This window comes from Cebus imitator, unplaced genomic scaffold, assembly GCF_001604975.1.
Source record: "Cebus imitator isolate Cc_AM_T3 unplaced genomic scaffold, Cebus_imitator-1.0 Scaffold59, whole genome shotgun sequence".
NCBI classification, from domain to species: domain Eukaryota; kingdom Metazoa; phylum Chordata; class Mammalia; order Primates; family Cebidae; genus Cebus; species Cebus imitator.
In genome coordinates this window covers 2,176,179-2,202,816 of record NW_016107374.1, presented here as the reverse complement: position 1 = coordinate 2,202,816, position 26,638 = coordinate 2,176,179, and the positions used below count along the sequence as shown (strand labels likewise).

Here is a 26,638-nt window from a genome sequence, read left to right as displayed (position 1 = left end):
AGCCGACCACACAGTGAACACCCACGGAGCCCGGCGATTCTGCTTCCCGTTAACGTTGGGAGCAGGACAAGGGTGTCATCCATCCGTCCCGGCAATAGCAGTGCTGGGGAAGTTCCACAAGTGACCTAAGAGGAGGTACAGGTGAAAGTCTAAATAAGGAAACGGCCAGGCATGCAGCTCACACCTGTAACCCCAGCACCTTAGGAGCCTGAGGCGGGTGGACTGCTTGAGCCCAGGAATTGGATACCAGCCTGGGCAACATAGTGAGACCCCGTCTCTATAAACAATTTTTGAAAAGGAGAGGGGAGGGGAGGAAGGCGAAAGGAGGGGAAGGAGGGGAAGGGGGAAGAGGAGAAGAGGGGTAAGGGAGGAAGGAAAGAAAGGAGGAAGGGAGGAAGGGAGGGAAGGAGGAAGGGAGGGAGCGAGGGAGGGAGGGAGGGAGGGACTATCTCCAGTAACCCTCCCTGGAGGTCTGCCTGCGAGAGGACTATGGCAAATGGCTCTTAGGACCGACACCTGTGGGACGTGAGGCCAGGGACTGGCACCTGGGATGTCTGCAGCCTCATGAGTCCCACAGAGAGCTCTGTCCTATGCGCTTTGCTTTTGGAGCCATCTCTTGCAGGGCGTCTCTCCTTCCTGGGTTCGGGGCTGTGTGTCTCTCCATGTGTTGTGGTCCCCCGGCCCCGAAGTGAGCACCGCCACAGAAAGGAGGCTCGCATGGCCTTGGGCGAGGCGGTACCTTCGCTCGAGGACAAGGTTCAGAAGGGACCCCAGCTGACAGCTCTCACCGCCAGCACTCCCAGCAGCAGGGGTCAGGACTTTCAGTTTGGGAAGGAAACCCAGATGGCCCACAGCATCTATGCCAGGGGCAGAAGATCGCAGTTCATTGGAAACTCTGCTGATTCTGGTGGAAACCCGTCAGTCTGTGGAATTAACTGAAAAATCCTTCAAATGACTGCACGCCCAGTGAGGCAGCCAAATAAAAACACAACATTAATCTTTCCTATGTATCAGCAGCAATCTCTTCGTAACTGTGGAGGAAGCCTGTGAGACTCGCCAAAGGATTGCATCGGCAACAGAAAACTACGCCCAAGAAGTCGTCTAGCGACTAGGGTGTTTATCACAGCATTGTTCACTGTGACAAAAATTGTCAGCAAATTTCCAAAGGAAAGGGGTCATTTGGGTCAAGCATGGCCAGTCCAGAGATGGGATATCATGTACTTATAAATCCTATTTTTAAAGGCCATGTCATGACCTTGGCAAGTTCTCATCACATATTAAACATGCAGAATATTGTCCCATTCTGTAAAAAAGAAAAGCAAACAGGACAACATGGCGTGAGGCTGGCTGGGGCTCTGGCTCGGCTTGGCGGCCGGCTGAGATGTGACTGGTTGGCTGACATGGACCTGAGACTCCGGCTGTGGTCTGATGTGTGGTCCTGCTCAACCGCTAAACAGACACCTGGTGGCTTCTCCACGAGGCTCTGGGCGAGGTGCTAGGGACGCAGGTGACTCACAGCAGCCCTGCCCTCTAGGAGCACAGTCTGGTCGGGGAGACAGACAGGCTCAGTAACGGCGTAAGGCCATCACTTACTAGGTGTGAGCCTGGGGGTGCCAGGGCAGGAGCAGAGCCACAGGGCCCCTCACCCAGCCCGGGTGCTCAGGGAGGGTCCTAAGGGGAGTAACGCTGGATCCTTCTTAGCAGAACGATAAGGGCAGGAGAAAGGAGGCAGTTAGCAAGGCCAGCTGCCCAGGCCTGCAGCGGGCAGGGGCGGTGGGGACAGAGACAGGCTGACCTGAGAGTTGCTGAGGACCACGGGGTCTCGGCACCGGAGCAGGTGCAGGAGAGTGGAGGAAGGCAAGGGGGCCACCCTGCCACCAGGGTGGGGATTCCATGGAGAGAGAAGGGGAGGCTCCCCAGAAGGGAGCCATTTAGGGCCACAGGATGGAATTCCACCAGGATGGGCCCATGGGGGCTCAAAGTGAGAGCAAGTGGCAGAGCCAGAGGGTGGAGGCCCAGCTCCAAGTCACAATCTGTTTTCTCGCCTCAAGGAAGCCAGACAGTGGGATGGGGACGGGGCTCAGCTCTCAACCTCCCCTATCAGGCAGAGTCCCTGCAAGGCCAGGTCCTTGTAAACCTCTCAGATCAGCCACGTGGGGACAGACAGGAGGACACTATGCACACTCCAGGCCTTCCCATGGAGGAAGACACTGACTAGGCAACGGGCTAGCCAGAGGGGACCCTGATTTTCACTCCCATTCCCAAACCAGCCAACAGTCACAGAGCAGCAGATGGGAGAAAGCTGAGGGCAAGGCTTTCTGCAGGGTGGAAGGAGAGGCCACCCAGCCCACGACCGCAGAGTTCCTCCACAGAGCCCACGACGCTGTGCCCTGCACACAGCTCACCAAAGCGCTTCTGCCGCTCCAGCCCCTACACCTGGTACCAGGATTTGGGGGAATCTGTAGCATGTTTTGAAGCTCATCTAGTAAGAACAGCTAAGAAAATCTGAAGCAGGAGAGCCCTACTAGATATGAATAGAAATTATAAAACCTAGCCAAACATGGTGCCTCACACTTGTAAGCTCAGCACTTTGGGAGCCCAAGGTAGGTGGATCACCTGAGGTCAGGAGTTCAAGACCAGCCTGGCCAACATGGTGAAGTCCCTTCTCTACTAAAAGCATAAACAGAATTAGCTGGGCGTGGTGGCAGGTGCCTGCAATCCCAGCTACTCGGGGTGCTGAGGCAGGAGGATCACTTGAACCCAAGATGTGGAGGTTGCAGTGAACTGAGATTGCGCCACTGCACTCCAGCCTGAGTGACAGAGACTCCATCTGAAAAAAAAAAAAAAAAGCAATTATAAAACCCAAGTCAGCTAAAATAGGGAAGTACTGGGCAAGATAAACGCATCGACTGAACAGTGGAAAAAGCTGGTCCCACGACAGGTAAGATTTCCCCAGTGCGAAGGAAAGAGCACACAGGACCAAGGAAGAGAAAGAGGTTTTAATGCGCGGACTCAGGGTGTTTGTTTAAATCTTTGAAAGAAAGTCTACTTGGAGCCTCATCTCACATTACATGCCAAATTAATCCCAGAAATGACTGTTTGTGAATCTGGAGGGAAGAAAGGGCTGCGGTGTGGAGCGACGGAAGGAACGGCTGCTGACGCCGGCAGCACTGCTGACCCTTGTCTCTCTACAGCAGCAGTCCTCAAGGTGGGGCAAGACCCTTTCGGGGGTCCACGAGGTAAAACTGCTTTCATAATAATCCCAAAATGTCGTGTGCGTTCTCCGCGTCATCTCCGGGTGTACAGTGGGCTTTGCAGAGCGCCGTGGCGTGCGCTCTTGTGGAGGGCTGAGCATGGCAGGTAGGACACTCCCACTGTCTTCTCTTCAGCCAGACTGACAGACATTTGCCAGAATGTCTTCGCCAATGCCTCTTCTCACTAAATCATGTTTTGTTTGAGAAAAGTTTTTATTTAAAAGTTTGTTTTTATTTTCAAAATGATTATTTTAAAACTTTGTTTAAATGTATAATATGGTAAATATTGATGGATAAACCTATATAAGCAAAAGCTCTTTGAGGTCCTCAATGAGTTCTTCTTATAGTGCAAGGGGACCCTGAGACAAAATGTGTGAGAGCTGCCTGTGGCCCGTGAGCTCTGGAGCGTGGACAGCTCACTGCCCGTGGCCCGTGAGCTCTGGAGCGTGGACAGCTCACTGCCCGTGGCCCGTGAGCTCTGAGTGTGGACAGCTCACTCCCTGTGGCCTGTGAGCTCTGGAGTGCATGCTGCTGGGTCCGTCTGTGGATCCCAACGCGCTACAGATCCATTGGCGTAACTAATTCAACAAACCTTCACTGAGTACCTGCCATATGCCAGGCATTGTTGCAGGTGCTAATGCTACAGCCATGAACAAGGCAGACAACAGATACCTGCCTGCCTCGTGTTCTTGTCTAGCTGACACAGTGCTGTGGAGACTGGCTACGTATGTCAAAATTTCAGTAAGACAAAACACACACACACAAAGTAAACACCCGGAAAGAGCTGCAGCAAATATGACACACACCAGGTTAATATCTTTAATACATACTGAGCTCATACAAATGTATCAGACCCCAGAAGACAGAGCAAAGGACATTGACAATCCACAGAAGAGGAAATAGAATCGCTTCACATGAGAGATGCTCAACCGTGCTGGAAATCGATGAAACGCCAACTAAAACACAAAGCTACTTTTTCATTATCAAATTAGCAAATATTTAGCCAGGTGATAAAATTCCCAATACTGGCAAGATGGATATGTTTATCCTTGCTGGTGGCAGTAAGTGGACACAAATGTTTCCGGAAACCATTTTGTCAATATGCAGTAAAATCCTCAAAGGTTTTCATATTCTTTAATTCAAGAATCCACCTCTGGGAGTCTATCCTAAGAAAATAACTTGACATTGGGAGACAGCCTTGTGCACAAAGGTATTCACCAGCTTACAACTGAAATGTTAGTGACAGCATTAGTATCTGCAACTGGCACCACAGTCCATCTAGTCGATGGGAGAGTACACAGCCACTCCAAAGTAACGTTAGTAATCAGACAGGGAGATGCCCACGACAGCTCAGTGAAAACAGCTGCACAAAACTGTGTCATGACAGAGGACAGCAGCCTGTGTCAAAACAAAATGCAAAGAAACTATAGTTGGGGGAAGAAGCCTGAGACACCAAAATGTGACATTTTACTTCCTTCTTTCCTCTACTTGCAAAAATTGACCTAACATGTGGTTGACATGGATAATGAGAAGACCTAGTAGGTTTGGTGCTTGTGTCTGGAAAGGCCTGAGGCAGGCGAAGTGAGGAGCTGGGCTTCCTCCCATCTCTACCACATCTGTGCTGTGCCGGCTACCACCCCAGCCAACCTCAGGTCCCCGAAGAGACCGGCGGGAGCTATCAGTTCCGCAGGGAAGGCCCTACACCCCAGTCTTCTCCCCACTGCTGGGAGCTTCTTCTGCTGGCCCAACAGGCTGCTCTTGCTTCCCTTCCCCGGGAGCCACACCTGGTGCCTACCTCTCTAAGCCCCAGAACCAGCGCTCTCCAAGCAGAGGTGAGCTGAGCCTTAAGGCTGTGCGTGGCTGCAGACGGAGGTGCCTCTGCTACGATCTCTCCCCTGTTCCACCCAGAACTCTGCCCCCAGTGGGTGGCCGCAGCATGGGTTTTGTCCAATCCCGGGGCTTGTTCCTAAGTGAACCTCGGCACGTGCCCAGCTCAACCCACGTCCCTTCATTCCCCGGCTGGCCGGAACCGCTTGGGTGGTGCCCACCGAAGGCGGCTCTGTCCGCCGTGACAACAGGAGCGCGTGCCCCAGGCTGGTCCTGCCGCACTGCCTGGGTTTTGTTTTCCAACTCCTCCTCACTGCTCATCACATACTAACCTGGGGCCAAACAGGTCTTCGCTGTTTCCTAGAAGTCACCAAAATGCTTTAGGCCTCACTATACTGGGCCAGAGAGTCACCCCTTCACTAACTTCCATCTCCAGGGATTTCCGGGTATGCAGTGAAGCTTACTTAGCAGAGGGGTGTCATGTGGATCAGACAGCAGTCACAGTATAGTCCAAAAAACGTCGGAACCAAGGGAAACAGAATTACCTTCACCTGTACTATTTACTGTCTGTCCCTTTTATAAATCAATACCTGTTTTCTAAAATTCAGAGACATTATAAGCCCCAAATATATACAAAGCATCTCCCTTCTCCCACCTTCTTCAGCCTGATCCCCCGTCACTGAGGTCTGCACCTCTTTAGCTGGGGACGAAGGTGTCTTCCACTAGAGCCACCATGGGGTCCTCACCCCTCCAACGTGCGCTTCTTCCAGGTCCAAGGTGGGGGGCAAGCTCCTGACCCTCTCTCATGTGCTCCATGTTCCAAAGAGCAGGAAGCTATCAAGAAGGTCCTAAGAGCACCCCAGCACACGTCCCGAGCCCACACACATGAGCACCGAGAGACAAAACACAAACCACCACGCCAAACAAAGCTGGAGCAGCTGCTTGGATAGGGCGCCCACAGGCAAAGGACCCGGCTGCAGGTGTGAACGGGGGTGTGGCTGGCCTTTCCCAGGCAGCTCTGCGGTGGGCAGCAGCACAAGCCTGACAAAAACACGGCAGGGCTTTCATCAAGCTACTTGGGTGGAGCCAGGGCTGGCGACACGACAGAGTTCCTGCCGTTTCCACGCTGGGTCTCCTACTCTGGCTGGGCTGGGCCACGTGGAAACCTTCCAGGTGGAAGGTTTTCCCAGGTGCCACTGTCCCCCTTCACTTGGGGGCACATCTCCCTGGCAGGTACTAGTCTTATCAATACAGCTGCTGGCGACAGAACAGAACTGAGCAGAGAGAAAGTGATCTGTCCCCTCCCATTCACGGAATGGTGGCCGTGCTGTGCATCCTCCCTCCGTTCATGCTTAATGAGCACCATGATCCCACGTAGACAGCCTCGGCTGGAGTCCAAGGGAACCGAAAGCCTGTGTTCAGGCAGTTGTCCAGCAGGGCAAGTGGGCTAACGGAGTGGATGGTGAGCGGGCGGCAGGAGTCTGCGGACCCGGCAACCACCCAGTATTCTTGGTCTTGCAAAGCAGTGGTTCTTCAGAATCGCAGTCACTTTTCCCAGCGCCATCAAAACTCTTCAGGAGCGGCCAGGTCCCAGGACCAACCTCTGGGGTCCCGAGACATATGTATGTCTGTGGGTGGGTACGGAGTCTGTCCTTCTGCAACCGAGCCAGAACCCTTCAGACGGGCAGATGAACCCAGGGTAGGAAGCCCTGTGGTCCAGGAGGTCATGTCAACGTGGTTCATTTGGCACTGAAATATGGTGGACCAGCACGGTCCAAAGGGCATGGCCAAACTCAGCCAGAAAAATGATTTCTTGGTCATCTCCCTGTGAGGAGGCATGAGGTCCCTCAGAAGCAGGACATGCATGCCAGTGCTGCACTGTCACCACACTAGGACCACTGCAGTCCACAGCTCTTTGCTTTTACCAATGCCACCAAGACCCTGGCTGGGTTGCCAGAGGCAGACACCCCCCGGTCTAAGTGCTTACAGATGGTTCCCAAGGGAGTGTGTTTTCTCTCAGACAAAGGCGAGACATCTGATTGCCCAGGCATGGGGAGGACATGCCACAGGGTGCCCTTGGAGACCCACAGATGGAGTGTGAGTGGCTGCAGGGGCTGCAGGGAAGGCCACGTGGCACCTGAATGGAGATGGGAACAGGTCTCAAGCTGGGCAAGGCTCACTATCAGTGACATGGGGCAGCGGCAGGGGCAGGAGTGACTGAATGAGCATCAGCAGCTGTGGCACTGCCCATTGAGATCCTGGGGGGCAAAAGGAGTCACTGGGATCCACCCTCAGCCTGCTATGGCCCTCAGGTGTGGGTGTGCAGGAACCTGCAGCCTAAGGGACTTCCCCAGTGGCTGAAAGTCCACCATGACCTTATTTAGCAGACAAGTTCCAGGTTCCCCAAATCCCCGGCCCGATCAGAACACAAGCGGCTGAAGCCAAGCATTACTGGAGCTGCAACTTCTGATGGATTCACCCTTCAGCTGCAACATTGTTCCTTCCCAGTGAGAGCAATGGGGCCTCCTAGACTGCATATTCACGTGCAGAGTGGAACCCGGCCCCCAGAAGTGCCAGAACTACACTCCCAGCAGTGACTGCTCCACCACTGACAGCACGGATGAGGCCCTGCCTGCTGCACTGGGCCCTAGCAGGGCCGGTGGGCATTGGGCAGGACGCCAGACCCCCTCTCCAGGTACACCCATGGAGTCACCACCCCAGCCAGATCCTCTCTCCAGGCACACCCATGGAGCCACCACCCCAGCCAGATCCTCTCTCCAGGCACACCCATCGAGCCACCAGCCTGGCCAACGTGGCTTCTTTCTGTCCAGAGGTCGTCAACCGGAACCAGGTGCGGAGCCGCCAAGGGGGCTTGCAGAGGGCAGAGTAGGAGCCTCCATGAACCAAGTCAGGTGGGGAGGAGTCAGCCCACGTGGTCCATCAGTGTGCAGCCCAGTCCCTGTGTCCAGTAGCAGAGTGGTAGTCACTGAAACAGTCCGGGATGCCAGCAAGAGGGAGGCAAGCATGCAGTGCTCGTTAGGTACAAAGCTAGCACGTAAGAGGAAGCGTGGCAAGGTGGGCAACCAGGGCGCCAGGAGGGATGGAAGGAAGGTCTCCTTGGGGAACAGGTCTGGAGAGGCAAGAAGGGAGGTCTTCACACAGGGGTGATGCTGTCGCATGGGCAATTTCTTCTACACAGCAAAGAGCGTATACTACCTGGGCGGCTGCAGACGCTACCAAGGGGTGGCAGATGCTTAAAGATTCCGCGCTCGGGCAGGCAGGGCTGGCGCTGGACTAGTCCCGTTGGAAGCCGGATGCACTGGGCAAGGCCCCGTGCCCGCGGCAGCCAGCTGGCGGCAGAGCATCTGCCTCTCTCGCACAGCCCTGTTAGAGGCGGAAGTCTTTCTGATTTGGGCGCGCCGCGCGTGTCGGAGCGGAGACTTGTAGGTTCTCCGCAACTCTGCCAGGAACCCCTGGTAGTTGTTGCGCAAGGGGCTGTCAGGCTGCATGTGGGGGATAGCCCACTTCTCCGCCTCCCCAGTCAGTCGAGACACAAGGAAGGCCACGCGCTCGGCCTCACCCGGAAAGCGGGAGGCCTGGAAGATCATGAATCTGTCCATCTGCATCAGGAACCCCGCCAACTGGCCTGGGTCCCCGGAAAAGGGCTCGGGCAGAGAGGTTGGAGGTGTGGTCATAGGTCGAGTCCCGTTAGAAGTAATTGCAGAGATGGGCGGGGTGATCTGCAGAGCCCCCGGGATCCGCGCCCTGGTGCGTAACAAGGTCAACTCTGCCATCACGCTCTCCAGCATGTTGGTGAGATTGGCCTTCTCTGCCCGCAGGGTGGAGGCCTCCCGCCTCAGCGCCGAGTTGGTGAGGCGCAGGGAGGTCAGGGTGTCAATGACGTCATCCATCTGGGCGTTGGGAGACGCTGCCGGGCTTTCAGCTTTGGATGTCTGCGGCTGCACCATGCTGGCCAGAGGTCAGCCACGGGTGAGACCCGCGGGTGGGTCAAGGGGGTGTGGTGACCAGGTGGGTCCCCGTGGAAATGGGGGCAGAGTGGGGTGCACGACGGGAGGTGGGCTGTGAGATCCCCAAGCCCAAGCCGAGGGCCCGAGAGAGGGGCCCACGATGCCCGGCGGGGTCAGGCCCTGGGGACTTCGGCCCCGATCCCACGCGGCTCCTTTACTGCAGGCCTCGCGGGCTAGGGAGCCGGACGGGCGGCTGGACCTGCTCTGGGCCCTGGAGGATTAAGAAAAGATGTTTTTAAGGCTTCGATGGCGACTAGCGGGCAGGGCGGCGAGAGGCGGCGTGGAGGGCCTGCGCGTGGGTGGCGAGGCTGCACAAAGCCCCACGGCGTCCGCCCCGCGCCCGCCCGGGGAAGAACAAAGAGGAGTGCTGCTCGGCGGCCGCGGGCCTGGGGGCCGCCACAGTGGCGGGGTCGGTCTGGGCCAGGCAGCGGGGAGGGGACGCGCGTACCTGGGGTCTCGCGGTTCCTCCGCGGCTCCGTCCGCCGCCGGCCGCGACCAAGATGGCCCGCGCGGGGGACGCGGCCAGGCCGATGAGTCACCGCGCGGCCCGCCGAGAACTGCTTCCCGGTCAGCACAGCCGGGCGACTGCGCTGGCGATGGCGGCGGGCGGCCTCCGGCAGGTGCAGGAACCAGGCCGGGCCGGGGCCGGGGCGGGGCCGGGGTCGCGGCAGAGGGCGGGTCACCGCGCGGTCTTTGTGCGGGCGGGGCCGGCGCAGTGGCGGCGTCGGGTGGGCCTCGCGCGGGCCCTGCTGGTTGCCATGGAGACGTCCCGCTCCCGCGTGTGTGGCGACAGCGGAGGCCCCGCCCCCCGGAAGTGACGCAGTCCCCGCCCCCTCAACGCGGGCATCTGCTGCGCCCTCCCCAGCAGCCAATCAGGGACCACTGTGGTTGCAGCGGCGCCTTCATCAGGGCGGCTCGTGGTGTTCTCCCAGCCATGGGGTTTTCTTTGATAATTTACTTTTCTTCTTCTTATGCCTTTTTTTTTTTTTGAGACGGAGTCTCACCCTGTCGACTAGGCTGGAGTGCAATGGCGTGATCTCCTCTCACTGCAGCCTCCGCCTCCCGGGTTCAAGCAATTCTCCTGCCTCGGCCTCCAGAGTAGCTGGGATTACAGGCGCCTGCTACCATGCCTGGCTAATTTTTCTATCTTTAGTAGAGGTGGGGGTCTCACCATGTTGGCCTGACTGGTCTCAAACTCTTGACCTCAGGTGATCCAACCGCCTTGGCCTCCCAAAGTGCTGGGATTACAGGCGTGAGCCACCGTGCCAGGCCCTTATTGTGATTTGAATATAATTTAATGTAACAAATATAATGTAATGTGACAAATGTTGATGTCAGAGAAGTAAAAAAACCTTTGTACTACTCGGACTTCCTCCACCTAGAGATAGCAAATACTGATTTATGTTTATATACACTCACTTAGTTGCCCAGGCTGGTATGCAGCAGCACCATCATAGCTCCCGCCACCTGGAACCCTCGGCTCAAGTCATCCTCCCAACCTCAGGCTCCCCAGTAGCTGGGACCACAGAGGCCACCACACCTAGCTAAGCAAATAGTAATATTTCCGTAGTGCCATTCAGTCATTTTTCTATGATATGTTCTACAAAAATTAATTTTTTACTTTGTGAATATTTTGTAACCATAACAGCACATGGAATTTTGAGCATTTTCCTACTAAAGATAGTTCAGAAGCATGATTTGGAAATCCTGTACCACAATGTATTTAGCCATACTCTTTTTGCTAGATCCTTATCTTGTTTACCATGCTAAAGTTTTATAAACTACACTTGTATATAAATCCCCACCCTTTTCTCTGCTGGGTTCCCCGGGGTAAATACCAAGGAGTGAAGATACCTGGCTGATATGCTTTGGCTGTGTCTCCACCCAAATCTCATCTTGAGTTGCAACTCCCACAGTTACGTCTTGGGAGGTGACTGAATTATGTGGGCGGGTCTCTCCTTCCCTGTTCTTGTGATAGTGAGTCTCAAGACATCTCATGGTTTTACAAAGGGGAGTTTCCCTGCACAAGCTCTGAGTTTGCTTGCTGCCATTCATGTAAGACCTGACTTGTTCCTCCATGCCTTTCACCTTCTGCCATGATTGTGAGCCTCCCCAGCCATTCGGAACTGTGAATCCAATAAACCTTGTTCTTTTGTAAATTGCCCAGTCTCGGATATGTCTTTATCAGCAGCATGAAAACAGACTAATACACTGGCCGAAGGGTATAAACTGATTGACCTTGCTGAGACGCTTCTGCACAGTCAGTTCCAAGCTGGCATGGCTGGAGAGAAACGATACTGAGAAATAAAAATAAAAATTTAAGCCCCCCCAACCAACTGAACAGACCCCTTGTTGGCCAGGGGACCCCAGAGAAACCTGGGAAGCTGAACTCCTGGCCATGATGGTATGGGAGGTTGGGCACACCTCGATATCTGCCTCCCATTCATAACCGATAACCACCATTAGGCTTTTTTCCCGAAGGGTCAAACAGAAACAAGCCCCTCTGAAAGACTTTAACATTGATATCAACCAACCACCTGACACTGCCCCTCCCTTTCCGTGGGACACAACAACTGACCAGCATTCTCTCCTGATAAGAGACCACCCACAAAGGTGTGGTACTGGCCTGTCTGTGGAGGATGTGTGGTGAAAGTTTTTGTGTCCTCTGCTTCACCTTTTGATGTCAGAGGCTGAAAACTCCACCCTCAGATCATGCTGACACTGCCATTTTTTGTACAGGACCCATGAAGGGGCATGAAGCTCAGTTGCACATGTGCATATGTCTCTTCTCATAAATATTCATGCCTCCCCGTGTAGCTTATTGAACATGTATATTTGGCCCTCGTGTTCAACATAAACTTCTGTCTTACTCTTCCAACCCTTGAAGTGCCTGTTTATGGCTTCTGGCCAGAGGCTACCCTTCCCAGCTTGTCCAAATGGCCACCCTGCAGGCTGCAATCTTTTATGAGAAATAAAACTCTCCTTTCCAGGTTTATGAACCTCATCATTCTTCAGATAACAATACCCGGCATGCCAGTCTTTTGAGAACGCAGTCTTCAAAGAGGCTGAAGCTGGCAACCATCTGCACTCCTTAGGCAGGCCTGGGACAGAGCTAGACTCACTCAGACTTACAGTTTTCACTCAAGAGAATTAGGGAATCAGGATGTTGTTACTGAGCAAATGGTCTCGCTGCCTGATGCACACAGAAGCCAATAACTATAGCAGCAGCTTTCTTTTCTTTTTTAGACAGAGTCTAGCTCTGTATCCCAGGCTGGAGTCCAGTGGCACGATCTCAGCTCTTTGCAACCTCCACCTCCCATGTTCAAACGATTCTTCTGCTTCAGCCTCCCAAGTAGCTGGGACTACAGGTGCGCACCACCACACCTGGCTAATTTTTGTATTTTTAGCAGAGACAGGCTTTCACCATATTGGCCAGGCTGTTCTCGAACTCCTCACTTTGTGATCCACCTGCCTCGGCCTCCCAAAGTGCTGAGATTACAGGCATGAGCCACTGGGCCCAGCTGGCAGCAGCTTTTGAGAAAAGAAAAGCTTTATTGCAAAACTAACTAGCAGGGAAAGCAGGTGGGCTCGAATCTGTCCCTGATTTGTGGTCTGGGGCAAGTTTTAAGGGATCAGATGGCAAGAGAAAGTATTTAGAAATGTTGGCTTTTCGGGGTGTGATTGGAGGGCTTCAAGTTTGACTATATATGGTAATCTATGTTAAAGTAGATTTTAGTCCCAGACCTTCCAAGCCGATGGGCCCCCTTGCTTGCGAATAAGTTCTGGTGTTCAAGTTCTGGTCCTGTCCTAGTCTTCTTGGTTCCAAGGGGAGGAGTCACTGGTTCTGGGTGTTGTTAGAGGTCAAAGCTTTCTCTGTGGCACATGCCCATGCTGCATGACTTGCAGTTTTGGACTCTGTTATACGTAAAGGCAACTTGACATTTTGTTATCAACAAGTTAGACCTGTTATCGAGTTTGAAGCAGAAGCACCACACTCTGAGTTTGTTGAGAGTCCGTTTAATGCCACGTGTTCCAGAGTCGGCTAGTGCGCAAACCTCTCGGCCCAGAACAAAAGGCAGTCACCATTTTTATATCTTCTCATGGGTTAGGGGGCAGAAAGCAAATTGTTACAGAAGGAGCAAAAGCAGATTAGGGCAGTGGGAACCTAGCAATAAAGATTCTATTTAAAGTTGTTTGTCAAGCAGGATGTGGAGTTGGCAGTGACACAGCTGCAGGCACAGGATGTATGGGCCAGTGGGCCCTGTCTCTCAGAAAATAGGCTGCAAAATACCAGGTGCCTCAGGCTGCAAAGTTTCAGGAACAGACGGCCCTATAGCTCAGGGTGGTCAAGATGGAGTCAACAGGACTGCTTATGATGGGGTCACCATAGCCAGGCTAGACCATCTCAGGCCCAGTTTGGGCTGGTCCCACAGTTGCAATGTCAGACCTTGGAAAGGATACTTGTACCCCAGTGTGCCAAAGTGTGCACCCTTTGGGACCAGGTGAAAACTTGCAGAGCTTGAAGCAAGAGGGAAATGAGGGTGGTGGCTCGTGCCTGTAATCCCAGTACTCTGGGAGGCCGAGGCAGATGGATAATGAGGTCAGGATATTGAGACCATCCTGGCCAACATGGTGAAACCCCATCTCTACTGAAATACAAAAAAATTAGCCAGACATGGTGGTACACACCTGTAGTCCCAGCTACTCAGGAGGCTGAGGCAGGGGAATCGCTTGAACCTGGGCAGCGGAAGATGCCGTGAGCCAAGATTGTGCCACTGCACTACAGCCTGGGCGACAGAGCAAGACACCGTCTCAAAAAAAAAAAAAAAAAGGAAATGAGGAAGACTCTGCATCCTTAAACTTCTTCCATGAGACCTTCCAAATCAGATAGCGGTGGGAGCTGACCTTGACTGAGGTCAATGACTTCAAAAGCAGATATGAGCCTGAAGCCTTCCACCCCTCCAGGTTTTTCTAAACACACAGACAAATCCCATCCACTCCTGGGAGTCAGTCCATCTGTCTGTCTGCCCTCAGTGCCATGGTTGCAGCTCCCCAGGCCCCTGGATACTGCGCACATGAGGGAAGTGTCTGCTGCAATTTCAAGTGTGGTTGACACCATAAATCTTAAATTATCAGGTGCATTGAATATAAGGTGCACCCCAATTTCAGAAATGATAACACATTTGAAGAAATTTGTAACTTACCTGTATTTCACCTTACTTCCAAGGGAAAATTAGATGGCAGCCCGTAAAAATAGAGCAAAATAAAAATTAATGGCATTTTTTAGATGAACAGGAGAAGAGTATTGGTCTTCTCATCCAGATGAAGGCATGGCTCATGCTCTGAGGTGCCTGTCTGGTCTGTGAACACAGAACAATAAAATATGCAAACAAAATGCTGAAAGCATATAAGTGAATTCAGAAATAAGATAAACTTCACAATGGTCCAGAAACACAAACTCCTGAGTCCTGACATGGGCCTGCAGGGCTCCGGACCTGAGGCATAATGGGGACCCAAGGCTGGGAACACAGCCAGGCTTCCTAGTTAAAGCCAAGGCATTGGGGAGAGAGGAGTCACCCCTATATTAGAAAAAATGTCTGAAAAATTGGATTGAGTCATTTCATGGGGGTGGGGTGTGAGAGCTGATGTGAAAGTGTGTCTCTGGGGCAAAGAAGGACACAGATGGAGTCTCATGACTCTCGTGCCCCTGGTTTAACAAGTAGACCAAGAGGGTCAGGATTCCAAATCGCCAATAAAATGTATATACACATATATAATATACATATATGTATACAAAATTATGTATATATGTGTATGTATGTATATATATAAAATGTGTGTATGTGTGTGTGTGTGTGTGTATTTCTGTACTGCAGACCAGGCATCAAATGGAGCCACCCCAGACTGCTAGATGGGAGAAGGGAGTACCAAGAGAGAGAAAGAGACAAACTCTTTCAACGCAAAACGAGCCCGAGATTCAAAACTCTGAAGCCCATGAAGACATCTTATGCTAAGAATAACAGTCAAGAAAAATCAATAATTATAATATGAATTAACTCCAGAGGAATTAATTTCTGGGGAGAAGGAAGGAAGGACAATGACTGCTAATGGGTGTAGGGTTTTTCTGGGTGATGAATTGTTCTAGAATTAGTGTTAATGGCTGCACAACATTGTGGCTATGCTAAAAACTACTAAGTTTATTTAAAATGTTTGTTATGTGAATTATATTTTTGAAAAAATCAATGGCCATTTATGATCAAACCTCACAATAAGAACAAAGGGGAACTTCCTCAACTCGATAGGAAGTATCTACAAAAACTCTATAACTAACGTTATACTTAATGGCCAAAGACAAAGTGCTTTCCCCCTAGGATGGAGAACCAGGTAATGATGTCAACTCCTGCTGTTCTCATTCAACATAGTGCTGGCAGTTCTAGCCAATGCAATAAGGCAAGAAAATGAAATAAAATACAAACAGATTGAAAATAAGAAGTAAAACTGTCCCTATTTTCAGAGGCATCATTGTGTATGTAGAAAATCCCAAAGAATCTATACAACAAACAAACAATTAAAAACTTCCTGCAACTAATAAGTTCAGCAAGGTTGTAGGATACAATATGAACATGTAAAAACCCATTGTATTTATATAGGCTAGCAATGAACACATGTACAGAAAAGTTAAAAATACAATATCATGGGCCAGGCGCAGTGGCCCATGCCTGTAATCCCAGCGCCTTGGGAGGCCAAGGTGGGTGGATCACTTGAGGTCAGGAGTACAAGACCACCCTGGCCAGCATGGTGAAACCCAATCTCTAATAAAAATACAAAAAATTCACTTTGCAAATACAGGCATGGTGGCAAACACCTGTAATCCCAGCTACTCAGGAGGCTAAGGCAAGAGAGTCACTTGAACCTGGGAGGTAAAGGTTGCAGTGAGCCAAGATTGCACTATTGTACCCCAGCCTGGGTGACAGAGCGAGACTCCTTCTCAAAAAAAAAAAAAAAAGATTGTTATAGTTGTGGACCTGTAAATACCCACTGGTATTATTCTGGAAACATTTTTTTCTTAAGTATGGTCTATTCTATTCTTACTTCTTTGATAAAATCACTTACAGTCTTACTCAAAGTTGCATTCTGTTGTTACAAATTACATCTGTGGACATTAGCTGACTGTTCTCTGCAGACCATATTTTAATTGAGAAAATCCTCTTCCTATGGGTGCTGAGGTGATAGGTGAGCTCAGAAAAAAACTCTACTTAATGGAGAATATGCTCAGTTCTTTTTTTTTTAATTGAAATGTGTAAATATTCCAGCTCAAATATCTCCGTAGATTCAATCATGCTCCCTTCATCCAGGGTAATTATCTTCATCAACAAATATTTTTATAAGCCAAAACTTATCTCCTACTCCCTGGCCAAAACTGACTATTCTTTCCAATGGTTAATCAAATTTAGATGCTGCAAAAACAGTAGACCCTCTAGATTTCCTTCCATTCCAATACTGAATATAAATTTTTCCAATTAAAACTAAGAATCTCATCAAAAGTTTACCCTTACATGTTGAGATATTCCAAAAACAATTATGGGATTTAAAAATTATACCTCGTACACCATTGGAGATCTCAGCATTTAATTTCTTCATCTCCTCCCTTGCTTTTTTAGGAATGAATTCAATGTTTCTCTCTTGGCATGAATTGTTTCCGATAATTACAATTCACTAGAGCTTCAAAGCTCAAAATTCTTGGCACTTGTTTATTGAACACATTGATTAAAGATTTTCAACAGATTTGAAAACAATGCAACAAAAATTTAGAGGACTTATTTACAAAAAGTTGAGTCCCTCTCCAGAACATTAGGCTGATGTACAAAGGGCTCCCACATTTCGAGGGTCTGACTGATGACTCCAGCAAAGGCAGGACAACTTGGAGGCTGAAGTCTGTTTTGGTAGTCACCACTAACTCTGTCACAATATTTTTCATAGCCCAATTTCTAGAACTGTGTATATAAAAAAAATTTGTAAACATTTGTAACAGCTTCTACTGTTAAAATATTGATAAAATATCAGCAATGCAATGCGGTTATATGCAAATTTTTGGTGCCACACACACAAAAAAAATCAGCAATGGGACAAAGGATCTCTCAGCAAGGCAACTTTACCTCCTGCAGAAAGGGTACTTTCACCAGTAAATCTGCCACAAGAGTACAATGAACAAAGGGAAAGCAGACATATTTATCTTTTATGCATTTGGGGTCGTCCTTACTGCTGTGTCTGATCTCTGTTAGTTGGAGCCAGACCCCACAATCTAAACTAAAACCTGATTGGCTAACAACTTAAAACTTTTCTAAACAGGTAAAAGCAATGGAAAACACAAAGGAAGTCCAAATAAGGAAGGGGCACAGGCTGGGAGCTGGGACATGGCTGTGAGCACGTCCAGCACAGGTATCTTGGTTAAAGTACAGGACATAGAATGTACGATGTGCCTGTGAGCATGTCTGACAGCTACATAGGGTAGGACTTAACAAAGAGTTATTAGCAAAAAGCAAGAAGGCTTTGAAGAAAGTGTTTAAAAAAAACTATTATTTCACTTACCATTATTCTTTAACAAGAAAGGAAACTGTGAAGAGGGACTTTCCTATTTCTTAGAGATGCTTTGAATGCAAATATGAATAACAGGTTCACCTCAACCAATGCCAAGTACACCTCTGCTCTACAGATCACTTAACTCGGTGAGAACTCTGCGTTTTATCAGGGCGCTGTTGCAAAATATCATTCTTATTAAACTCTCCACGTCTACCTGGATTGAGTTTGTCTTTTGTTTTCCTTTTGAGCTTATTTTGCTATTCAAATATTCTTCATCTTTTCTAAATGTTTATCTTCTTAATCTATCAATGGCTGACAGAGGTACACTAAACCTTCCCAATATGTTAGTAAATTTCTCTCTCTGTAATTCTGTCAATGTTTGCTTTTTGTATTTTGATTTATATTATTAGATACATAAAATATAATTATTACATAATCCTAGTTAATTGAACTGTTCATTATGAGCAGCACTTTTAGTCTCTGGTCAATTGGTTTATTTACATTAAAGGCAGTTGGTCTGATATTGATATAGCTTAGCTTTCTTTTAGTAAGTGGCATTCCATTTTTCTATGCCTTTATGTTTTAGGTGTATCCATTGTTAATAGCCTGTTTCTCCCCCAAGATTGAGACTTGCTCTGTCACCCAGGCTGGAGTGCAATGGCGCGATCTCGGCTCACTGCAACCTCCACCTCCCAAGTTCAAGCAATTCTCCTGCCTCAGCCTCCCGAGTAGCTGGGATCACAGGTGTGTACCACCACGCCCGGCTAATTTTTGTGTTTTTAGTGCAGATGGGGTTTCACCACATTGGCCAGGCAGGTCTCAAACTCCTGACTAGATTTTTTTTTTAATTTCAGTATAACAATCTTTATACTTTTAACTGTAGAGTCTTACAAGTTTGCTTCATTTCTATTTACTGTGGTTATAGTTCTATTTGGATGCATTTCCACCAATACATTATGTGCTCCCAAATTGTGCTACCGAGTCTGCTTTTTTCTAACCTTCCTTAACTCCTGTTGGATGAAATTCTTTTTCCTCATTCCAATTTCTCCCTCTATTAATTTGGAAGTTATAGCCTCCATTTTTGTTCCTTTAGTGGCTTCCCTAGTAATTTTAGTAAGGAATTCTGAGATTCCTCATAATCCTTACTCTTTTTCCAAACAACACAGGAACCTTAAGCCCTTGAACTCTGATCAGTCTCTTCCTGCCGTATAACATTGATGAATAATGTAAACACACGTCTTTTAAAACCCCATAAAATGTCGGTTTTCTTTCTCATCAGTTTTGTCCTAATTTACTCACATCCTGAGCACTGTTTTTTGCTCATCATTCTTCCTTATTGATTTGACTTTCTTTTAGAATTCTCTCTAGTGACGATATTTTGAGGCAAATTCCTGCAGATTTTTTTAATGTTTGAAGATGTCTTTATTTTACTTTCAATTTTTTTTCCTTTTTTTCTTTTTTTTAGACACTGGTCACCGAGGCTGGAGTGCAGTGGCGCAATCTCATCTCACTGCAACCTCCACCTCCAGGTTCAGGCAATTCTTGTGCCTCAGCCTCCTGAGTCACTGAGATTACAAGTACCCGCCACCGTGGCTTAGCTAATGTTTTGTATTTTTAGTAGAGACGGTGGTTCACCACGTTGGCCAGGATGGTCTCAAACTCCTGGCCTCAAGTGATCCTCCCACCTTGACCTCCCAAATTGCTGGGATTACAGGCATGAGCCACCACACCTGTTTTTTTTGTTTTTTTTTTTTTTTTTTAAGAAATGAGGTCTCATTTTGTTGCCCAGGCTGACCTTAAATGCCTGGGCTCAAGTGATCCTCCTGCCTTGGCCTCCCAAAGTGCCGGGGTTACAGGTGTCAGACACCACACCCAGCTATACATTCATTCTTAAAAGTAATTTTTGCTAGGTAGAGATTTTCTTTATGCATATTTTCAAACTACCATTTTTGCTAGTGAGAGCCAGCCATTGGTCCCTCCTACTTTTTTTTCCCTCTCCCTCCCCATCTCTCTCTCTCGCTCTCTCTTTCCTTATCCCCCCCCCCATCTCTGTTATTCTTTACCTAAGTGTGAATTTCTTTTACTGATTCCATTTGAAAGTGATTACATGGTCCGATTGTAAGGATTAATGTCTCACATTCATTCTGGAAATTCGTCTAAACATCCCGTATGTTTCTCACACGGACTCCCTCGTCACCTCCTGGAACACAGGGGATACTGAGTCAGTCCTCCTCGGTCCACCCTTCCCAATCTGTGCTCCGTGCCTATTAGCTAGGTCTCTCAATGCCTCTTCAGATTTCCTGCCACTCTGGCCCACTGTGCCATGTTCTGGGTAATTTTTTCAGGTATCGTTTCCAGTTCATTGATTTCTTTTTTTGCTTTCCCCTGCTGTATTGGAGGATGTGACACATTTATTTCCACATCTTTTGCAAAAATCAATAACACATGGATAAAAGACCTAAAGCTATTTACACCTGAACCATGCAGTATTCTATGACGGCTAGTTTAGCCTCGAATTTGCCACTGGTTGTCTAAATAGCCTCTCAATATATCCATATGCAACAGAATTCTAACACCTTTATTTTACTGGTGATAATTACCCTAGAGAACTCTGACATGTCCCAGCATGAACTGGTAACCCTCTACATCCTGGGACCTGTCTTCATGAATCCCCTCTGAGGATTCTCTTTATTTCTCCTCGAGTTGAATGCCCTGCTTCTTTTCCCTCTGCCTTCTTTCTTTTCGTTTATTTCCTCGTTTGGTGGTGAAAACCCCTTAGTGCCTCCTCAGCCGCTGTTGGCCAGGCTGGTCTCAAACTCCTGACCTCAAGTGATCTGCCCACCTCGGCCTCCCAAAGTGCTAGGACTACAGGGATGAGCCGCACACCTGGCCACACACCATCCTTCCTCCCATTTCCCCACACCTGGCTCTTTCTAGCTTTGCTTCCTCCTCTCTAGAAAAGAATGGTTCTTTCTAACTCTGGAGACGCTTGCAGACCTCATGGGCAGAGTGTTCTGTTATAATATTTCCCCTCCACCCACTCACAATAGTCCTTTTGAATAAAGTCTTTCTTTACTACATCCAAATGTGTGTTTCCTCTGCCAGCATAAGCCTCAGGGAGAAGAATCAGGGCCAGACTGCCTCTTAGCCCGGCACCCTTCATCCCTCTCCCAGAGGGTTCTGCGGGGTAACTCAGGGCTTCTCAGATACCCCCCACATCTGTTCTGATTCACCTTTCTCAGAGCTGCTGGGTCAGGGGCTGCGTGTCTCTTCCTGCTTCCCAAATCTTCCTTCCATCACCTCCTGTCCTGTTCTCTTTGTCCTTGTGGATTAACATCTGTAAAAATCCACCGAATGTCAGGCTCGTGGGTTTGAAGAGGGAGGATGAGAAATAGTGTGTGTTTCATGCACCATCTTTGCCAGCCTGATTTCCATCCTAATGTCTGCATCTATTTTTATCTTGTTTACTGTAGGAATAATGTTTCCATAATCCTAAGACACAGATTGTTCAAAGTGTGAATGTTTCTGAAATCAGTGAATTCATCTTACAGGGGCTGTCAAAGACCTGGCCAGTCCCAGGCGTCGGTGGGCATAGAGTGGCCCCACCCCCTGAACTAAGAGGGGTCCTGGGATTTGGGAATTGTCATTTTAAACGTGGGATGAGCAAGTCATCCTACTCAAGGGAGACCGAGCTGCACAGGCCAGAGGGTGTGACCTCAGCCCGCTCAGTGTCCCCTCAACCTCGTCGCTTCAGTTAATTTGTGGACATCGGTACCACCACAGCATTTAGGCTGAAACCTAAGAGTGCACACCTCATCTGACTTTAGAATTGGGTTTCATGGGACAAGATGATGAGATATTAAAGCCAAACATTGGTTTCTCCTCTTGGGTCATTGCAGGCTGCCTGGAGAAGTGACGAGTTGTCCACATGGAAATGAGGAATCTGCAGAGCTGTCCACAGCGTCGGCAGCTTTGTCACAAGTCAGTGCCTGCACTTGGAGAGGGGTTCCCCCTTACCTTTTTTCGTTTTTTGGAGATGGAGTCTTGCTCTGTCGCCAAGGCTGGAGTACAATGGCACGATCTTAGCTCACTGCAATCTCTGCCTCCCGGTTCAAGTGATTCTCCTGCCTCAGCTTCCCTAGTAGCTGGGATTACAGGTGCCCATCACCACGCCCGGCTAATTTTTGTATTTTTAGTAGAGATGGGGTTCCTCCTGACCTCAAGTGATCCATCTGCCTTGGCATCCCAAAGTTCTGGGATTACAGGAGTAAGCCACTGCACACAGTTCCTCCTTACCCTTTGAGGCTTATGTTTGAAACTGCATTGGCATCTGTATCAGTCAGCTACAGGCAGTGATGCTGCGTAAGAAACCACCCCAAACTCAGCAGCTTCAAACAATAATCAAGTCTTCCCTCCCACATGCCTATGGTTAGCTAGGAGTCAGTGAACAAGGATTGGGCCAGGCTTGACCCTAAGCTGCAGGCTGAATCCAGGTGTGCTCCACCTGTGTTCCTTTGCGGCTGCAAGCCAAACCAGCAGCAGCTACCTTAGGCAGCCCTTCTCCTGGGGGGCAGAAGTGCAGTGTGCTGAGGCTACTTCATCCGTGTATTTCGGGTCTTTACAGCAGCAAAGCCACTCATTTCCATTTGACCAAAACAAGTCACACCAATAAGTGGAAGCAATGTAGGTCACATGACCAGGTCCACACGAAGGGGTGAAGAAGTGCCATACCTCATGGGGGTGGGGGCGGGGAGCGAATATCCTGGAACAATAATCTGTCCCAGCATCTTTATACTCACAGCCTGTGTCTCTTAATGGCAGCTGGAAAAGGCTGGGCACCGTGGCTCACACCTGTAATCCCAGCACTTTGGGAAGCTGAGGCAGGTGGATCACCTGAGGTCAGGAGTTCAAGAGCAGCCTGGCCAACATGGTGAAACCCCGTCTCTACTAAAAATACAAAAATTAGCCAGGCATGCTGGTGGGCCCCTGTAATCCCAGCAAACTCTAGAGGCTGAGGCAGGAGAATTGCTTGAACCCAGGAGGTGGAGGTTGCAGTGAGACAAGATCGTGCCCCTCACTCCAGCCTGGGTGAAAGAGTGAAACTCTGTCTCAAAAAACAAAAAGGAAAAAAAAAAACCTTCCTACACTCACCCCACCACTTCCCTTCCTACATCAGATATGTGTTCCCAGACCAACCAATTCTGTGGCTCCCTGGACACTGGCTGGCTGTGCTAGAATTTAACTGAATTCTGAGACTACTTACCTGGCATTAGTGCAGACCTCACCAGTTAAGGGCCAGAACCACAAGACTGTCCTCCACTTCATACACCAGCTGCAAGGATTGAATCCCCAAGTCACCCACATCTCCATTCAACTTGGCTATAAATTGACTCTAAGTCACCGATGACCTCCTCCTCAGTTTCGATGAATTCGCCAGGACTCAGATCTCAGGGAAACGCTTCACCTGGGCTCGCTGGTCTATTACAAAGGATATGATAAAGAATGCAGGTGAACAGCAATGCAGACCTGGGAGGGCCCCGAGCACCGGAGCTGCTGTCACCCTGGAGTTGGGGTGCACCGCCCCCCTGGCACCTGCACGTGTTCACTCACCCAGAAGCTCTCCACACCCTGTAGTTCAGGCTTCATTATGTAGGCAAGTCCGGTAATTAGCTCAATCTCCAGCCCCTCTCCCCTGCCTGGAGGGTGGCAGGTGGAGTTGAAAGCTTCAGATTTCTAATCGTGTCTGGGTCTTTCTAACACTCAACCTCCCCCCGCCCCCGCCAGGAGCCACCAAGCATTACCTCCTTAGAATAAAAGATGCTTCTGTGTCCCCAGAAATTCCAGGGGATTCAGAATCACTGTCAGGAATCAGGGTCACAGACCAAATGTTAGCACAAAAGGTTTTCCCAGCACCCCGTCACGCAGGAGACTGTAAGGGTTTTCAGAGCCCTCGCCCGGAGGCAGGGACAAAGACCAAAATATACACTTCTAATTATATTACAGTATCACAGCAGTCACATGGACCTACTGAAGCACTCCAGGGTTGGGTGTTCAGGATGATGAATGCCTCTGTCTCTGAGTGATGCCTCCACTCCCTCCACCCCGCCGCAATCACTTCTCAGAATACATTTCACATTGGGCCATCCCAACCATATTCTCCCAGTTCTGTAAGCGTCTTCGTGAGCTACAATAATAGACAAAAAGACCAAAAAGTCGTTTTGTGTATAAGACCCAGGCTCATCACACACCTGCCAGCGCATTAAAGGCAGGTGAAATTGCCAAATCTCTCAGAAGAGAGTCTAGCACTTCCGAGGCTTGGAGAAGTTTTGGTGACCAATTTGTGTGTTTAAAAGGAATATCACTCAGGAGACAAACATCCCTCTGTCTACAGCAACTGGCTGCTTTTCAGAAGGAGGCATTTAACTTCCAGTGATAAGTAATTCAATTAAAGGGAAAATGAAACTCTCGCTCCTGTACAAAACCCTGGATTCCTCAATGCCACTCAGATCCATCCTGCCAGCTCCGAGAGCGCAGGGGCAGGCAGATGGCAAGCAGGGTTTGGAAAGTGAAGTGTGACGTTAAGTGAGATTCAGAAGATGTCGTGGGTTCAAATCTTGATAGTGATCACCAAAAAGAAATGGAAAAATCGGGATGGAATTGTATGGACGGAGGTATGCACCTGTCACTGAGGGTTTTTCTTTTTTAATCTTGGAATTATAGTCATGTTTACTAGTGTTCTGGAAAACCATGAAATTAGCGTGAGACGTCAACCACCACCTGCGGGAGTCTGGCCGGCAGACCCTGACTCAACGGCAGATGAATGAATGCACTCTCGCCCCATTACAGTGATACTGGCGTTGGTGCAGACCTCACCAGTTAAGGGCCAGTCCCACAAGACTGTCCTCCACTTCAGACACCAGTTGCAAGTATTGAATCCCCAAGTCACCCACATCTCCATTCAACTTAGCTGTAAATTGACTCTAAGTCACCCCTGGTCTTAATATAAGTAACCCATGGGCTAGGGATGGCCATTCGCTGCTTTCAGAGGGTGACATGCAACCAGCAGACCAGACCCTCTGTCCGTCCACACATTTATTCCATCAGGATTTTACAACAGAGGTTCTAAGTCAACACACGTGTGGATAATTCACATGGTTAAAAGAGCAGTTATGGGATGATAGAAGCTTTCGCTTCTGGGCCCAGAATAGACACAATTAACGGGTAATTCCCCTTTGATCTCCCCTGAGAGGGCCATCCAGCACAAAGTCTACACGAGTAAACAGAGTGGAGGCAAAGGGATGGGGGGTAAACAGACTTAAACTGAGACAGCCTCTGACTGTCTCTCTTTCCTATGCGAATGTGAATGAGGCCGCTGCCTTCAGCATGCCCCGTAAAACCTTTCGGCCTTCCAAAAGGTTTGAGATTATAATCTGTAACTTTTCCTAATAGTTAATATTTTGCCAGCCACCCCAGTGAATCGCAACATTGGTGTTGCCGCCCATGCCTGGGGGCGTCTTAGGGGTGAGGAATGGATTCTGTACCCCACCTCGAATCTAATTTGGGAAGAAAGCTTTGGGTGGGCGATGGGACGGAGAAAAAGCAGACAGTGTGGGCCAGGCGCAGGGGCTCACGCCCGTAATCCCAGCACTTTGAGAGACCACGGAGGGCGGATTGCTTGAGCCCAGTAGTTTGAGACCAGACTGGGCAACACAGGGAGAGCCCTTCTCTGCCAAAACAAAAAGAAATTATTGGGCATGGTGGTCCCAGCTCTCAGGAGGCTGAGGTGGGAGGATGGCTGCAGCCTGGGAAGTGGAGGCTGTGGTGAGCCGTGATGCACCACCGCATCGAGCCTAGGTCACACACTGAGACCCATGCCACTGCCCATGCCCCACCCTCAGGTCCACCGAGTGTCCCCACCTCTGTGCCTTCAGGCTTTTTCTGAAGCTGGAGGCTCACTCAGCCTTCCCGCTGTGGAGAGCCTGGACGTGGATGGGAGTCACTACCCTTCGGGACAAACCTCAACTCATGGGACCGGGGTCAGTGGAGAACGGCCCTGGGTCTTGTTGTCAAGGTGCCTTCCACACAGCCCTAGGGCCCTGGAGGGGCTGGGCCCCCCTGCAGCAGTAACCAGCTCTGGGCGGGCTTCCCTCCTGGCCTGCCTCACGCTGCTTTCTGGGGCTACGACCTGCACCAGCGTCTGCTTCCCCGGGGCCACACAGAGCCACCTCCCTTGTGGGCTTGCAGTGGCATTCGGCGAGTTACACGCTCAGGGCAGGGCAGGAGCCGTGACTGAGGGGACCGCGGTGCGAGGCGAGAGAGGAGGGAAGGGAGGGTCCCCGTTTTTCCTCTAAAGCAGCCGCCTAGGCCCCTGAGCAGCAGCAGGCCTGGAGGAGCTCAGAGCATGTCCTAAGGATGCTGTCGGGATGGTCCAGCCAGGAGATGGGGCTGGGCTCGGGGGCTGCGGTGAAGGTGGGGGGAGACAGGCAGATGGTGGACACTTTGAAGAGGCAAAGTCTTCAAGATTTGGTGATGGACACAGGGAGCTCTGGTGAAGAACCGGAGGTGGGGACCACTTCCCGCGCTGCCCTGAGGCTACCAGCATGGCCGTGACCTCTCAAAGAGAAGACTCCATGTCTGGAGAAAAGTGGGGGAGGTCCCCCAGCCCAGACAGTTCAGGGAATTGTTTTCCCTAGAGATGCATCACAGTCTTTTTTTTGTTTTTTGTTTTTCGTGTTTTTTTTTAGATGTTTTACTCTTGTCACCCAGGCTGGAGTGCAATGGCGTGATCCCAGCTCACTGCAACCTCCTCCTCCTGGATTCCAGCAATTCCCCTGCCTCAGCCTCCTGAGTAGCTGGGACTACAGGCGTGCACCACCAGGCCCAGCTAATTTCTTTTGTATTTTTAGTAGAGACAGGGTTTCACCATGTTGGCCAGGATGGTCTCGAACT

The 26,638-nt window shown here is 49.9% G+C and overlaps 1 protein-coding gene and 1 long non-coding RNA gene across 3 annotated transcripts; both read right to left on the bottom strand.

Annotated features, from left to right (window-relative positions):
- Positions 1-4,048: 4,048 nt before the first annotated feature.
- RTL6 (retrotransposon Gag like 6) lies at positions 4,049-9,841 on the bottom strand. The gene is made up of 2 exons (XM_017529503.2): positions 9,558-9,841; positions 4,049-9,320 (listed from the first exon to the last, which is right to left on the bottom strand). Exon 2 carries the CDS (start codon positions 9,047-9,049, stop codon positions 8,336-8,338), a length of 714 nt encoding a protein of 237 aa, XP_017384992.1. The 5' UTR covers positions 9,050-9,320; positions 9,558-9,841; the 3' UTR covers positions 4,049-8,335.
- Positions 9,842-13,855: 4,014 nt separating this feature from the next.
- Positions 13,856-24,014, bottom strand: LOC108305002. Of its 2 annotated transcripts, none has more exons than XR_005200420.1 (3): positions 22,953-23,288; positions 19,753-21,026; positions 13,856-14,469 (listed from the first exon to the last, which is right to left on the bottom strand). It is a non-coding gene; the product is annotated as an uncharacterized LOC108305002 (long non-coding RNA). The 2 variants fall into 2 exon arrangements; XR_005200419.1 differs by lacking the exon at positions 13,856-14,469 and adding an exon at positions 23,300-24,014 and having other exon boundaries at positions 19,516-21,026; positions 22,953-23,167.
- Between the last annotated feature and the right edge of the window lie 2,624 nt (positions 24,015-26,638).